At 44.0% G+C, this 16504-nt stretch overlaps 1 protein-coding gene across 1 annotated transcript in view; it reads left to right on the forward strand.

Annotated features, from left to right (window-relative positions):
- LOC124112744 overlaps positions 1 to 16504 on the forward strand; it is a 33544-nt gene that overhangs the window by 5833 nt on the left and 11207 nt on the right. The window contains exons 11-37 of the mRNA XM_048399182.1: positions 159 to 245; positions 525 to 1121; positions 1394 to 1480; positions 1762 to 2358; positions 2631 to 2717; positions 2998 to 3594; positions 3867 to 3953; positions 4235 to 4831; positions 5104 to 5190; positions 5470 to 6066; positions 6339 to 6425; positions 6707 to 7303; positions 7576 to 7662; positions 7942 to 8538; positions 8811 to 8897; positions 9177 to 9773; positions 10046 to 10132; positions 10412 to 11008; positions 11281 to 11367; positions 11647 to 12243; positions 12516 to 12602; positions 12882 to 13478; positions 13751 to 13837; positions 14117 to 14713; positions 14986 to 15072; positions 15352 to 15948; positions 16221 to 16307. Coding sequence (XP_048255139.1) covers positions 159 to 245; positions 525 to 1121; positions 1394 to 1480; positions 1762 to 2358; positions 2631 to 2717; positions 2998 to 3594; positions 3867 to 3953; positions 4235 to 4831; positions 5104 to 5190; positions 5470 to 6066; positions 6339 to 6425; positions 6707 to 7303; positions 7576 to 7662; positions 7942 to 8538; positions 8811 to 8897; positions 9177 to 9773; positions 10046 to 10132; positions 10412 to 11008; positions 11281 to 11367; positions 11647 to 12243; positions 12516 to 12602; positions 12882 to 13478; positions 13751 to 13837; positions 14117 to 14713; positions 14986 to 15072; positions 15352 to 15948; positions 16221 to 16307 — 8979 coding nt within the window. The remainder of the gene's footprint in view (positions 1 to 158; positions 246 to 524; positions 1122 to 1393; positions 1481 to 1761; positions 2359 to 2630; positions 2718 to 2997; positions 3595 to 3866; positions 3954 to 4234; positions 4832 to 5103; positions 5191 to 5469; positions 6067 to 6338; positions 6426 to 6706; positions 7304 to 7575; positions 7663 to 7941; positions 8539 to 8810; positions 8898 to 9176; positions 9774 to 10045; positions 10133 to 10411; positions 11009 to 11280; positions 11368 to 11646; positions 12244 to 12515; positions 12603 to 12881; positions 13479 to 13750; positions 13838 to 14116; positions 14714 to 14985; positions 15073 to 15351; positions 15949 to 16220; positions 16308 to 16504) is intronic.

The following is a 16504-nucleotide window of genomic DNA, read 5'->3' on the forward strand; positions in this document are numbered from 1 at the left end:
ATGGTGACTCTTGAAGCACTTATCTGGCTACAATATCTTGAAAGCGCAAGGGAATAGAATTGACTGAAGTGGATATGATCCCAATGATGTTATTACTTAAGATGAGAAGCATGTGCAATTTCACTTTCTTTTGATACAATACGGGATTTCTTTTGCAGGCCATAAGCTTGATGGCATGATCTGTGATGGCGATTCAAGAGAGCTGAGCGCATCAACAGTTGTCAACTGTATGAACATCGACCAAGGTATGTGTGACTCATGAGAAAAACTTCTTTGCCACTCTGAATACATGAGGATGTCATTTGGAGTCCCAACCAAACTATTCGAGTGCTTTCATTATGAGTACATTTTGTCAAATTGTAGCATTTCCTGGATACTTTACATAAGAATGTAAGCGTTTTGCCAAGATATTTCTCAGCTGAGGCAAAGTCCAGTCGTTTGTAAGACTGAATACTCTTTCTGTAAAACGAAAGCCACCCTGCTTGCATATTCTCTTCACATCAAATCCCCCCGTTTTTTTGCAGGTGAGATCACCTATTTTCGAGTTGGGTGCACACCACAGGAAATTGTGGACAAGCATTTGGAGGACGCCAAAGCAGAAATTGAAGGCAAAACAAGCTACCCTCCATGCACACTGTACGAGTCAAATAAATCCTCCGATCTAAGAGCTGCCGCTGCTATCCTGAGTGATGGTGGTGTGGTTGGAACTCCCACAGACACCGTGTATGCCATAGGAGCCTCCTGCAAACATCCCGAGTCCATCCGAAGACTCTACACAGTCAAGGAACGTCCTGCAACAAAACCCATCTGTCTGTGTCTGTCCAATCTGGATCAGTTGAAAGCAGCCAAGCCCGACTTCAGTCCTCTCCTTTGGAACTTCATGGAAAGATGCTACCCAGGTGGTATCAGCTGTGTTGTACCCAAAGGAGAATGGATGTACAATCTTGGTGTCGGTGATGCCTACGATATCGTTGGAACAAAGGACAACATATGCATCCGTGTTCCTGACAGTTCCGTCTTGGCCTACCTCGTGTCTGTGTCTGGTCCAATTGCCATCACATCGGGCAATCCCAGTGGAGGAGCTGACAGCATTCACCATGACATGCTTATCAATTCACTGGGTAGGTTCACGTTGTCAAATCAGGCTTCTACATGGTGCATCATTCTACACTTTAGATGATCGCTTCAATAAATAGCCAACTTAAATGGGAATAATGTTAACAGCATAAAAAGTCATGGTGACTCTTGAAGCACTTATCTGGATACAATATATTGAAAGCGCAAGGAAATAGAATTTACTGAAGTGGATATGATTCCAATGATGTTATTACTTAAGATGAGAATCATTTGCAATTTCACTTTCTTTTGATACAATACGGGATTTCTTTTGCAGGCCATAAACTTGATGGCATGATCTGTGATGGCGATTCAAGAGAGCTGAGCGCATCAACAGTTGTCAACTGTATGAACATCGACCAAGGTATGTGTGACTCATGAGAAAAAACTTCTTTGCCACTCTGAATACATGAGGATGTCATTTGGAGTCCCAACCAAACTATTCGAGTGCTTTCTTTATGAGTACATTTTGTCAAATTGTAGCATTTCCTGGATACTTTACATAAGAGTGTAAGCGTTTTGCCAAGATATTTCTCAGCTGAGGCAAAGTCTAGTCGTTTGTAAGACTGAAATACTCTTTCTGTAAAACGAAAGCCACCCTGCTTGCATATTCTCTTCACATCAAATCCCCCCGTTTTTTTGCAGGTGAGATCACCTATTTTCGAGTTGGGTGCACACCACAGGAAATTGTGGACAAGCATTTGGAGGACGCCAAAGCAGAAATTGAAGGCAAAACAAGCTACCCTCCATGCACACTGTACGAGTCACGTAAATCCTCCGATCTAAGAGCCGCAGCTGCTATCCTGAGTGATGGTGGTGTGGTTGGAACTCCCACAGACACCGTGTATGCCATAGGAGCCTCCTGCAAACATCCCGAGTCCATCCGAAGACTCTACACAGTCAAGGAACGTCCTGCAACAAAACCCATCTGTCTGTGTCTGTCCAATCTGGATCAGTTGAAAGCAGCCAAGCCCGACTTCAGTCCTCTCCTTTGGAACTTCATGGAAAGATGCTACCCAGGTGGTATCAGCTGTGTTGTACCCAAAGGAGAATGGATGTACAATCTTGGTGTCGGTGATGCCTACGATATCGTTGGAACAAAGGACAACATCTGCATCCGTGTTCCTGACAGTTCCGTCTTGGCCTACCTCGTGTCTGTGTCTGGTCCAATTGCCATCACATCGGGCAATCCCAGTGGAGGAGCTGACAGCATTCACCATGACATGCTTATCAATTCACTGGGTAGGTTCACGTTGTCAAATCAGGCTACTACATGGTGCATCATTCTACACTTTAGATGATCGCTTCAATAAATAGCCAACTTAAATGGGAATAATGTTAACAGCATAAAAAGTCATGGTGACTCTTGAAGCACTTATCTGGATACAATATCTTGAAAGCGCAAGGAAATATAATTTACTGAAGTGGATATGATTCCAATGATGTTATTACTTAAGATGAGAAACATGTGCAATTTCACTTTCTTTTGATACAATACGGGATTTCTTTTGCAGGCCATAAACTTGATGGCATGATCTGTGATGGCGATTCAAGAGAGCTGAGCGCATCAACAGTTGTCAACTGTATGAACATCGACCAAGGTATGTGTGACTCATGAGAAAAACTTCTTTGCCACTCTGAATACATGAGGATGTCATTTGGAGTCCCAACCAAACTATTCGAGTGCTGTTATTATGAGTACATTTTGTCAAACTGTAGCATTTCCTGGATATTTTACATAAGAATGTAAGCGTTTTGCCAAGATATTTCTCAGCTGAGGCAAAGTCCAGTCGTTTGTAAGACTGAAATACTCTTTCTGTAAAACGAAAGCCACCCTGCTTGCATATTCTCTTCACATCAAATCCCCCCGTTTTTTTGCAGGTGAGATCACCTATTTTCGAGTTGGGTGCACACCACAGGAAATTGTGGACAAGCATTTGGAGGACGCCAAAGCAGAAATTGAAGGCAAAACAAGCTACCCTCCATGCACACTGTACGAGTCACGTAAATCCTCCGATCTAAGAGCTGCCGCTGCTATCCTGAGTGATGGTGGTGTGGTTGGAACTCCCACAGACACCGTGTATGCCATAGGAGCCTCCTGCAAACATCCTGAGTCCATCCGAAGACTCTACACAGTCAAGGAACGTCCTGCAACAAAACCCATCTGTCTGTGTCTGTCCAATCTGGATCAGTTGAAAGCAGCCAAGCCCGACTTCAGTCCTCTCCTTTGGAACTTCATGGAAAGATGCTACCCAGGTGGTATCAGCTGTGTTGTACCGAAAGGAGAATGGATGTACAATCTTGGTGTCGGTGATGCCTACGATATCGTTGGAACAAAGGACAACATATGCATCCGTGTTCCTGACAGTTCCGTCTTGGCCTACCTCGTGTCTGTGTCTGGTCCAATTGCCATCACATCGGGCAATCCCAGTGGAGGAGCTGACAGCATTCACCATGACATGCTTATCAATTCACTGGGTAGGTTCACGTTGTCAAATCAGGCTTCTACATGGTGCATCATTCTACACTTTAGATGATCGCTTCAATAAATAGCCAACTTAAATGGGAATAATGTTAACAGCATAAAAAGTCACGGTGACTCTTGAAGCACTTATCTGGATAGAATATATTGAAAGCGCAAGGAAATAGAATTTACTGAAGTGGATATGATTCCAATGATGTTATTACTTAAGATGAGAATCATTTGCAATTTCACTTTCTTTTGATACAATACGGGATTTCTTTTGCAGGCCATAAACTTGATGGCATGATCTGTGATGGCGATTCAAGAGAGCTGAGCGCATCAACAGTTGTCAACTGTATGAACATCGACCAAGGTATGTGTGACTCATGAGAAAAAACTTCTTTGCCACTCTGAATACATGAGGATGTCATTTGGAGTCCCAACCAAACTATTCGAGTGCTTTCTTTATGAGTACATTTTGTCAAATTGTAGCATTTCCTGGATACTTTACATAAGAGTGTAAGCGTTTTGCCAAGATATTTCTCAGCTGAGGCAAAGTCCAGTCGTTTGTAAGACTGAAATACTCTTTCTGTAAAACGAAAGCCACCCTGCTTGCATATTCTCTTCACATCAAATCCCCCCGTTTTTTTGCAGGTGAGATCACCTATTTTCGAGTTGGGTGCACACCACAGGAAATTGTGGACAAGCATTTGGAGGACGCCAAAGCAGAAATTGAAGGCAAAACAAGCTACCCTCCATGCACACTGTACGAGTCAAATAAATCCTCCGATCTAAGAGCTGCCGCTGCTATCCTGAGTGATGGTGGTGTGGTTGGAACTCCCACAGACACCGTGTATGCCATAGGAGCCTCCTGCAAACATCCCGAGTCCATCCGAAGACTCTACACAGTCAAGGAACGTCCTGCAACAAAACCCATCTGTCTGTGTCTGTCCAATCTGGATCAGTTGAAAGCAGCCAAGCCCGACTTCAGTCCTCTCCTTTGGAACTTCATGGAAAGATGCTACCCAGGTGGTATCAGCTGTGTTGTACCCAAAGGAGAATGGATGTACAATCTTGGTGTCGGTGATGCCTACGATATCGTTGGAACAAAGGACAACATATGCATCCGTGTTCCTGACAGTTCCGTCTTGGCCTACCTCGTGTCTGTGTCTGGTCCAATTGCCATCACATCGGGCAATCCCAGTGGAGGAGCTGACAGCATTCACCATGACATGCTTATCAATTCACTGGGTAGGTTCACGTTGTCAAATCAGGCTACCACTTGTTGCAGCATTCTACACTTTAGATGATCGCTTCAATAAATAGCCAACTTAAATGGGAATAATGTTAACAGCATAAAAAGTCATGGTGACTCTTGAAGCACTTATCTGGCTACAATATCTTGAAAGCGCAAGGGAATAGAATTGACTGAAGTGGATATGATCCCAATGATGTTATTACTTAAGATGAGAAGCATGTGCAATTTCATATTCTTTTGATACAATACGGGATTTCTTTTGCAGGCCATAAGCTTGATGGCATGATCTGTGATGGCGATTCAAGAGAGCTGAGCGCATCAACAGTTGTCAACTGTATGAACATCGACCAAGGTATGTGTGACTCATGAGAAAAACTTCTTTGCCACTCTGAATACATGAGGATGTCATTTGGAGTCCCAACCAAACTATTCGAGTGCTTTCATTATGAGTACATTTTGTCAAATTGTAGCATTTCCTGGATACTTTACATAAGAATGTAAGCGTTTTGCCAAGATATTTCTCAGCTGAGGCAAAGTCCAGTCGTTTGTAAGACTGAATACTCTTTCTGTAAAACGAAAGCCACCCTGCTTGCATATTCTCTTCACATCAAATCCCCCCGTTTTTTTGCAGGTGAGATCACCTATTTTCGAGTTGGGTGCACACCACAGGAAATTGTGGACAAGCATTTGGAGGACGCCAAAGCAGAAATTGAAGGCAAAACAAGCTACCCTCCATGCACACTGTACGAGTCAAATAAATCCTCCGATCTAAGAGCTGCCGCTGCTATCCTGAGTGATGGTGGTGTGGTTGGAACTCCCACAGACACCGTGTATGCCATAGGAGCCTCCTGCAAACATCCCGAGTCCATCCGAAGACTCTACACAGTCAAGGAACGTCCTGCAACAAAACCCATCTGTCTGTGTCTGTCCAATCTGGATCAGTTGAAAGCAGCCAAGCCCGACTTCAGTCCTCTCCTTTGGAACTTCATGGAAAGATGCTACCCAGGTGGTATCAGCTGTGTTGTACCCAAAGGAGAATGGATGTACAATCTTGGTGTCGGTGATGCCTACGATATCGTTGGAACAAAGGACAACATATGCATCCGTGTTCCTGACAGTTCCGTCTTGGCCTACCTCGTGTCTGTGTCTGGTCCAATTGCCATCACATCGGGCAATCCCAGTGGAGGAGCTGACAGCATTCACCATGACATGCTTATCAATTCACTGGGTAGGTTCACGTTGTCAAATCAGGCTTCTACATGGTGCATCATTCTACACTTTAGATGATCGCTTCAATAAATAGCCAACTTAAATGGGAATAATGTTAACAGCATAAAAAGTCATGGTGACTCTTGAAGCACTTATCTGGATAGAATATATTGAAAGCGCAAGGAAATAGAATTTACTGAAGTGGATATGATTCCAATGATGTTATTACTTAAGATGAGAATCATTTGCAATTTCACTTTCTTTTGATACAATACGGGATTTCTTTTGCAGGCCATAAACTTGATGGCATGATCTGTGATGGCGATTCAAGAGAGCTGAGCGCATCAACAGTTGTCAACTGTATGAACATCGACCAAGGTATGTGTGACTCATGAGAAAAAACTTCTTTGCCACTCTGAATACATGAGGATGTCATTTGGAGTCCCAACCAAACTATTCGAGTGCTTTCTTTATGAGTACATTTTGTCAAATTGTAGCATTTCCTGGATACTTTACATAAGAGTGTAAGCGTTTTGCCAAGATATTTCTCAGCTGAGGCAAAGTCTAGTCGTTTGTAAGACTGAAATACTCTTTCTGTAAAACGAAAGCCACCCTGCTTGCATATTCTCTTCACATCAAATCCCCCCGTTTTTTTGCAGGTGAGATCACCTATTTTCGAGTTGGGTGCACACCACAGGAAATTGTGGACAAGCATTTGGAGGACGCCAAAGCAGAAATTGAAGGCAAAACAAGCTACCCTCCATGCACACTGTACGAGTCACGTAAATCCTCCGATCTAAGAGCTGCCGCTGCTATCCTGAGTGATGGTGGTGTGGTTGGAACTCCCACAGACACCGTGTATGCCATAGGAGCCTCCTGCAAACATCCCGAGTCCATCCGAAGACTCTACACAGTCAAGGAACGTCCTGCAACAAAACCCATCTGTCTGTGTCTGTCCAATCTGGATCAGTTGAAAGCAGCCAAGCCCGACTTCAGTCCTCTCCTTTGGAACTTCATGGAAAGATGCTACCCAGGTGGTATCAGCTGTGTTGTACCCAAAGGAGAATGGATGTACAATCTTGGTGTCGGTGATGCCTACGATATCGTTGGAACAAAGGACAACATCTGCATCCGTGTTCCTGACAGTTCCGTCTTGGCCTACCTCGTGTCTGTGTCTGGTCCAATTGCCATCACATCGGGCAATCCCAGTGGAGGAGCTGACAGCATTCACCATGACATGCTTATCAATTCACTGGGTAGGTTCACGTTGTCAAATCAGGCTACTACATGGTGCATCATTCTACACTTTAGATGATCTCTTCAATAAATAGCCAACCTAAATGGGAATAATGTTAACAGCATAAAAAGTCATGGTGACTCTTGAAGCACTTATCTGGATACAATATCTTGAAAGCGCAAGGAAATAGAATTTACTGAAGTGGATATGATTCCAATGATGTTATTACTTAAGATGAGAAACATGTGCAATTTCACTTTCTTTTGATACAATACGGGATTTCTTTTGCAGGCCATAAACTTGATGGCATGATCTGTGATGGCGATTCAAGAGAGCTGAGCGCATCAACAGTTGTCAACTGTATGAACATCGACCAAGGTATGTGTGACTCATGAGAAAAACTTCTTTGCCACTCTGAATACATGAGGATGTCATTTGGAGTCCCAACCAAACTATTCGAGTGCTTTCTTTATGAGTACATTTTGTCAAATTGTAGCATTTCCTGGATACTTTACATAAGAGTGTAAGCGTTTTGCCAAGATATTTCTCAGCTGAGGCAAAGTCTAGTCATTTGTAAGACTGAATACTCTTTCTGTAAAACGAAAGCCACCCTGCTTGCATATTCTCTTCACATCAAATCCCCCCGTTTTTTTGCAGGTGAGATCACCTATTTTCGAGTTGGGTGCACACCACAGGAAATTGTGGACAAGCATTTGGAGGACGCCAAAGCAGAAATTGAAGGCAAAACAAGCTACCCTCCATGCACACTGTACGAGTCAAATAAATCCTCCGATCTAAGAGCTGCCGCTGCTATCCTGAGTGATGGTGGTGTGGTTGGAACTCCCACAGACACCGTGTATGCCATAGGAGCCTCCTGCAAACATCCCGAGTCCATCCGAAGACTCTACACAGTCAAGGAACGTCCTGCAACAAAACCCATCTGTCTGTGTCTGTCCAATCTGGATCAGTTGAAAGCAGCCAAGCCCGACTTCAGTCCTCTCCTTTGGAACTTCATGGAAAGATGCTACCCAGGTGGTATCAGCTGTGTTGTACCCAAAGGAGAATGGATGTACAATCTTGGGGTCGGTGATGCCTACGATATCGTTGGAACAAAGGACAACATATGCATCCGTGTTCCTGACAGTTCCGTCTTGGCCTACCTCGTGTCTGTGTCTGGTCCAATTGCCATCACATCGGGCAATCCCAGTGGAGGAGCTGACAGCATTCACCATGACATGCTTATCAATTCACTAGGTAGGTTCACGTTCTCAAATCAGGCTACCACTTGTTGCAGCATTCTACACTTTAGATGATCGCTTCAATAAATAGCCAAATTAAATGGGAATAATGTTAACAGCATAAAAAGTCATGGTGACTCTTGAAGCACTTATCTGGCTACAATATCTTGAAAGCGCAAGGGAATAGAATTGACTGAAGTGGATATGATCCCAATGATGTTATTACTTAAGATGAGAAGCATGTGCAATTTCACTTTCTTTTGATACAATACGGGATTTCTTTTGCAGGCCATAAGCTTGATGGCATGATCTGTGATGGCGATTCAAGAGAGCTGAGCGCATCAACAGTTGTCAACTGTATGAACATCGACCAAGGTATGTGTGACTCATGAGAAAGACTTCTTTGCCACTCTGAATACATGAGGATGTCATTTGGAGTCCCAACCAAACTATTCGAGTGTTGTCATTATGAGTACATTTTGTCAAATTGTAGCATGTCCTGGATGTGTAATAAAGAAAGTAAGCGTTTTGCCAAGATATTTCTAAGCTGAGGCAAAGTCCAGTCGTTTGTAATACCGAATCACTCTTTCTGTAAAACGAAAGCCACCCTGCTTGCATTTTCTCTTCACATCAAATGCCCCCTTGCTTTTGCAGGTGAGATCACCTATTTTCGAGTTGGGTGCACACCACAGGAAATTGTGGACAAACATTTGGAGGACGCCAAAGCAGAAATTGAAGGCAAAACAAGCTACCCTCCATGCACACTGTACGAGTCACGTAAATCCTCCGATCTAAGAGCTGCCGCTGCTATCCTGAGTGATGGTGGCGTGGTTGGAACTCCCACAGACACCGTGTATGCCATAGGAGCCTCCTGCAAACATCCCGAGTCCATCCGAAGACTCTACACAGTCAAGGAACGTCCTGCAACAAAACCCATCTGTCTGTGTCTGTCCAATCTGGATCAGTTGAAAGCAGCCAAGCCCGACTTCAGTCCTCTCCTTTGGAACTTCATGGAAAGATGCTACCCAGGTGGTATCAGCTGTGTTGTACCCAAAGGAGAATGGATGTACAATCTTGGTGTCGGTGATGCCTACGATATCGTTGGAACAAAGGACAACATCTGCATCCGTGTTCCTGACAGTTCCGTCTTGGCCTACCTCGTGTCTGTGTCTGGTCCAATTGCCATCACATCGGGCAATCCCAGTGGAGGAGCTGACAGCATTCACCATGACATGCTTATCAATTCACTAGGTAGGTTCACGTTCTCAAATCAGGCTACTACATGGTGCAGCATTCTACACCTTAGATGATCGCTTCAATAAAAAGCCAACTTAAATGGGAATAATGGTAACAGCATCAAAAGTCATGGTGACTCTTGAAGCACTTATCTGGCTACAATATCTTGAAAGCGCAAGGGAATAGAATTGACTGAAGTGGATATGATCCCAATGATGTTATTACTTAAGATGAGAAGCATGTGCAATTTCACTTTCTTTTGATACAATACGGGATTTCTTTTGCAGGCCATAAGCTTGATGGCATGATCTGTGATGGCGATTCAAGAGAGCTGAGCGCATCAACAGTTGTCAACTGTATGAACATCGACCAAGGTATGTGTGACTCATGAGAAAGACTTCTTTGCCACTCTGAATACATGAGGATGTCATTTGGAGTCCCAACCAAACTATTCGAGTGTTGTCATTATGAGTACATTTTGTCAAATTGTAGCATGTCCTGGATGTGTAATAAAGAAAGTAAGCGTTTTGCCAAGATATTTCTCAGCTGAGGCAAAGTCCAGTCGTTTGTAATACTGAATCACTCTTTCTGTAAAACGAAAGCCACCCTGCTTGCATTTTCTCTTCACATCAAATCCCCCCTTGCTTTTGCAGGTGAGATCACCTATTTTCGAGTTGGGTGCACACCACAGGAAATTGTGGACAAACATTTGGAGGACGCCAGAGCAGAAATTGAAGGCAAAACAAGCTACCCTCCATGCACACTGTACGAGTCACGTAAATCCTCCGATCTAAGAGCTGCCGCTGCTATCCTGAGTGATGGTGGCGTGGTTGGAACTCCCACAGACACCGTGTATGCCATAGGAGCCTCCTGCAAACATCCCGAGTCCATCCGAAGACTCTACACAGTCAAGGAACGTCCTGCAACAAAACCCATCTGTCTGTGTCTGTCCAATCTGGATCAGTTGAAAGCAGCCAAGCCCGACTTCAGTCCTCTCCTTTGGAACTTCATGGAAAGATGCTACCCAGGTGGTATCAGCTGTGTTGTACCCAAAGGAGAATGGATGTACAATCTTGGGGTCGGTGATGCTTACGATATCGTTGGAACAAAGGACAACATATGCATCCGTGTTCCTGACAGTTCCGTCTTGGCCTACCTCGTGTCTGTGTCTGGTCCAATTGCCATCACATCGGGCAATCCCAGTGGAGGAGCTGACAGCATTCACCATGACATGCTTATCAATTCACTAGGTAGGTTCACGTTCTCAAATCAGGCTACTACATGGTGCAGCATTCTACACCTTAGATGATCGCTTCAATAAAAAGCCAACTTAAATGGGAATAATGGTAACAGCATCAAAAGTCATGGTGACTCTTGAAGCACTTATCTGGCTACAATATCTTGAAAGCGGAAGGAAATAGAATTGACTGAAGTGGATATGATCCCAATGATGTTATTACTTAAGATGAGAAGCATGTGCAATTTCATATTCTTTTGATACAATACGGGATTTCTTTTGCAGGCCATAAGCTTGATGGCATGATCTGTGATGGCGATTCAAGAGAGCTGAGCGCATCAACAGTTGTCAACTGTATGAACATCGACCAAGGTATGTGTGACTCATGAGAAAAACTTCTTTGCCACTCTGAATACATGAGGATGTCATTTGGAGTCCCAACCAAACTATTCGAGTGTTGTCATTATGAGTACATTTTGTCAAATTGTAGCATTTCCTGGATGTGTAATAAAGAAAGTAAGCGTTTTGCCAAGATATTTCTAAGCTGAGGCAAAGTCCAGTCGTCTGTAATACCGAATCACTCTTTCTGTAAAACGAAAGCCACCCTGCTTGCATTTTCTCTTCACATCAAATCCCCCCTTGCTTTAGCAGGTGAGATCACCTATTTTCGAGTTGGGTGCACACCACAGGAAATTGTGGACAGACATTTGGAGGACGCCAAAGCAGAAATTGAAGGCAAAACAAGCTACCCTCCATGCACACTGTACGAGTCACGTAAATCCTCCGATCTAAGAGCTGCCGCTGCTATCCTGAGTGATGGTGGCGTGGTTGGAACTCCCACAGACACCGTGTATGCCATAGGAGCCTCCTGCAAACATCCCGAGTCCATCCGAAGACTCTACACAGTCAAGGAACGTCCTGCAACAAAACCCATCTGTCTGTGTCTGTCCAATCTGGATCAGTTGAAAGCAGCCAAGCCCGACTTCAGTCCTCTCCTTTGGAACTTCATGGAAAGATGCTACCCAGGTGGTATCAGCTGTGTTGTACCGAAAGGAGAATGGATGTACAATCTTGGGGTCGGTGATGCTTACGATATCGTTGGAACAAAGGACAACATATGCATCCGTGTTCCTGACAGTTCCGTCTTGGCCTACCTCGTGTCTGTGTCTGGTCCAATTGCCATCACATCGGGCAATCCCAGTGGAGGAGCTGACAGCATTCACCATGACATGCTTATCAATTCACTAGGTAGGTTCACGTTCTCAAATCAGGCTACTACATGGTGCAGCATTCTACACCTTAGATGATCGCTTCAATAAAAAGCCAACTTAAATGGGAATAATGTTAACAGCATCAAAAGTCATGGTGACTCTTGAAGCACTTATCTGGGTACAATATATTGAAAGCGGAAGGAAACAGAATTGACTGAAGTGAATATGATCCCAATGATGTTATTACTTAAGATGAGAAGCATGTGCAATTTCATATTCTTTTGATACAATACGGGATTTCTTTTGCAGGCCATAAACTTGATGGCATGATCTGTGATGGCGATTCAAGAGAGCTGAGCGCATCAACAGTTGTCAACTGTATGAACATCGACCAAGGTATGTGTGACTCATGAGAAAAACTTCTTTGCCACTCTGAATACATGAGGATGTCATTTGGAGTCCCAACCAAACTATTCGAGTGTTGTCATTATGAATACATTTTGTCAAATTGTAGCATGTCCTGGATGTGTAATAAAGAATGTAAGCGTTTTGCCAAGATATTTCTCAGCTAAGGCAAAGTCCAGTCGGTTGTAATACCGAATCACTCTTTCTGTAAAACGAAAGCCACCCTGCTTGCATTTTCTCTTCACATCAAATCCCCCCTTGCTTTTGCAGGTGAGATCACCTATTTTCGAGTTGGGTGCACACCACAGGAAATTGTGGACAAACATTTGGAGGACGCCAGAGCAGAAATTGAAGGCAAAACAAGCTACCCTCCATGCACACTGTACGAGTCACGTAAATCCTCCGATCTAAGAGCTGCCGCTGCTATCCTGAGTGATGGTGGCGTGGTTGGAACTCCCACAGACACCGTGTATGCCATAGGAGCCTCCTGCAAACATCCCCAGTCCATCCGAAGACTCTACACAGTCAAGGAACGTCCTGCAACAAAACCCATCTGTCTGTGTCTGTCCAATCTGGATCAGTTGAAAGCAGCCAAGCCCGACTTCAGTCCTCTCCTTTGGAACTTCATGGAAAGATGCTACCCAGGTGGTATCAGCTGTGTTGTACCCAAAGGAGAATGGATGTACAATCTTGGGGTCGGTGATGCTTACGATATCGTTGGAACAAAGGACAACATATGCATCCGTGTTCCTGACAGTTCCGTCTTGGCCTACCTCGTGTCTGTGTCTGGTCCAATTGCCATCACATCGGGCAATCCCAGTGGAGGAGCTGACAGCATTCACCATGACATGCTTATCAATTCACTAGGTAGGTTCACGTTCTCAAATCAGGCTGCTACATGGTGCAGCATTTTATACCTTAGATGATCGCTTCAATAAAAAGCCAACTTAAATGGGAATAATGTTAACAGCATCAAAAGTCATGGTGACTCTTGAAGCACTTATCTGGCTACAATATCTTGAAAGTGCAAGGAAATAGAATTTACTGAAGTGGATATGATCCCAATGATGTTATTACTTAAGATGAGAAGCATGTGCAATTTCACTTTCTTTTGATACAATACGGGATTTCTTTTGCAGGCCATAAGCTTGATGGCATGATCTGTGATGGCGATTCAAGAGAGCTGAGCGCATCAACAGTTGTCAACTGTATGAACATCGACCAAGGTATGTGTGACTCATGAGAAAGACTTCTTTGCCACTCTGAATACATGAGGATGTCATTTGGAGTCCCAACCAAACTATTCGAGTGTTGTCATTATGAGTACATTTTGTCAAATTGTAGCATGTCCTGGATGTGTAATAAAGAATGTAAGCGTTTTGCCAAGATATTTCTCAGCTAAGGCAAAGTCCAGTCGTTTGTAATACCGAATCACTCTTTCTGTAAAACGAAAGCCACCCTGCTTGCATTTTCTCTTCACATCAAATCCCCCCTTGCTTTTGCAGGTGAGATCACCTATTTTCGAGTTGGGTGCACACCACAGGAAATTGTGGACAAACATTTGGAGGACGCCAAAGCAGAAATTGAAGGCAAAACAAGCTACCCTCCATGCACACTGTACGAGTCAAATAAATCCTCCGATCTGAGAGCCGCAGCTGCTATCCTGAGTGATGGTGGCGTGGTTGGAACTCCCACAGACACCGTGTATGCCATAGGAGCCTCCTGCAAACATCCCGAGTCCATCCGAAGACTCTACACAGTCAAGGAACGTCCTGCAACAAAACCCATCTGTCTGTGTCTGTCCAATCTGGATCAGTTGAAAGCAGCCAAGCCCGACTTCAGTCCTCTCCTTTGGAACTTCATGGAAAGATGCTACCCAGGTGGTATCAGCTGTGTTGTACCCAAAGGAGAATGGATGTACAATCTTGGGGTCGGTGATGCTTACGATATCGTTGGAACAAAGGACAACATCTGCATCCGTGTTCCTGACAGTTCCGTCTTGGCCTACCTCGTGTCTGTGTCTGGTCCAATTGCCATCACATCGGGCAATCCCAGTGGAGGAGCTGACAGCATTCACCATGACATGCTTATCAATTCACTAGGTAGGTTCACGTTCTCAAATCAGGCTGCTACATGGTGCAGCATTTTATACCTTAGATGATCGCTTCAATAAAAAGCCAACTTAAATGGGAATAATGTTAACAGCATCAAAAGTCATGGTGACTCTTGAAGCACTTATCTGGCTACAATATCTTGAAAGTGCAAGGAAATAGAATTTACTGAAGTGGATATGATCCCAATGATGTTATTACTTAAGATGAGAAGCATGTGCAATTTCATATTCTTTTGATACAATACGGGATTTCTTTTGCAGGCCATAAACTTGATGGCATGATCTGTGATGGCGATTCAAGAGAGCTGAGCGCATCAACAGTTGTCAACTGTATGAACATCGACCAAGGTATGTGTGACTCATGAGAAAGACTTCTTTGCCACTCTGAATACATGAGGATGTCATTTGGAGTCCCAACCAAACTATTCGAGTGTTGTCATTATGAGTACATTTTGTCAAATTGTAGCATGTCCTGGATGTGTAATAAAGAATGGAAGCGTTTTGCCAAGATATTTCTCAGCTAAGGCAAAGTCCAGTCGTTTGTAATACCGAATCACTCTTTCTGTAAAACGAAAGCCACCCTGCTTGCATTTTCTCTTCACATCAAATCCCCCCTTGCTTTTGCAGGTGAGATCACCTATTTTCGAGTTGGGTGCACACCACAGGAAATTGTGGACAAACATTTGGAGGACGCCAAAGCAGAAATTGAAGGCAAAACAAGCTACCCTCCATGCACACTGTACGAGTCAAATAAATCCTCCGATCTGAGAGCCGCAGCTGCTATCCTGAGTGATGGTGGCGTGGTTGGAACTCCCACAGACACCGTGTATGCCATAGGAGCCTCCTGCAAACATCCCGAGTCCATCCGAAGACTCTACACAGTCAAGGAACGTCCTGCAACAAAACCCATCTGTCTGTGTCTGTCCAATCTGGATCAGTTGAAAGCAGCCAAGCCCGACTTCAGTCCTCTCCTTTGGAACTTCATGGAAAGATGCTACCCAGGTGGTATCAGCTGTGTTGTACCCAAAGGAGAATGGATGTACAATCTTGGGGTCGGTGATGCTTACGATATCGTTGGAACAAAGGACAACATATGCATCCGTGTTCCTGACAGTTCCGTCTTGGCCTACCTCGTGTCTGTGTCTGGTCCAATTGCCATCACATCGGGCAATCCCAGTGGAGGAGCTGACAGCATTCACCATGACATGCTTATCAATTCACTAGGTAGGTTCACGTTCTCAAATCAGGCTGCTACATGGTGCAGCATTTTATACCTTAGATGATCGCTTCAATAAAAAGCCAACTTAAATGGGAATAATGTTAACAGCATCAAAAGTCATGGTGACTCTTGAAGCACTTATCTGGCTACAATATCTTGAAAGTGCAAGGAAATAGAATTTACTGAAGTGGATATGATCCCAATGATGTTATTACTTAAGATGAGAAGCATGTGCAATTTCACTTTCTTTTGATACAATACGGGATTTCTTTTGCAGGCCATAAGCTTGATGGCATGATCTGTGATGGCGATTCAAGAGAGCTGAGCGCATCAACAGTTGTCAACTGTATGAACATCGACCAAGGTATGTGTGACTCATGAGAAAGACTTCTTTGCCACTCTGAATACATGAGGATGTCATTTGGAGTCCCAACCAAACTATTCGAGTGTTGTCATTATGAGTACATTTTGTCAAATTGTAGCATGTCCTGGATGTGTAATAAAGAATGTAAGCGTTTTGCCAAGATATTTCTCAGCTAAGGCAAAGTCCAGTCGTTTGTA

This window comes from Haliotis rufescens, unplaced genomic scaffold (genome assembly GCF_023055435.1).
Source record: "Haliotis rufescens isolate VD_foot unplaced genomic scaffold, xgHalRufe1.0.p SCAF_2, whole genome shotgun sequence".
In the NCBI taxonomy this organism is placed as follows: domain Eukaryota; kingdom Metazoa; phylum Mollusca; class Gastropoda; order Lepetellida; family Haliotidae; genus Haliotis; species Haliotis rufescens.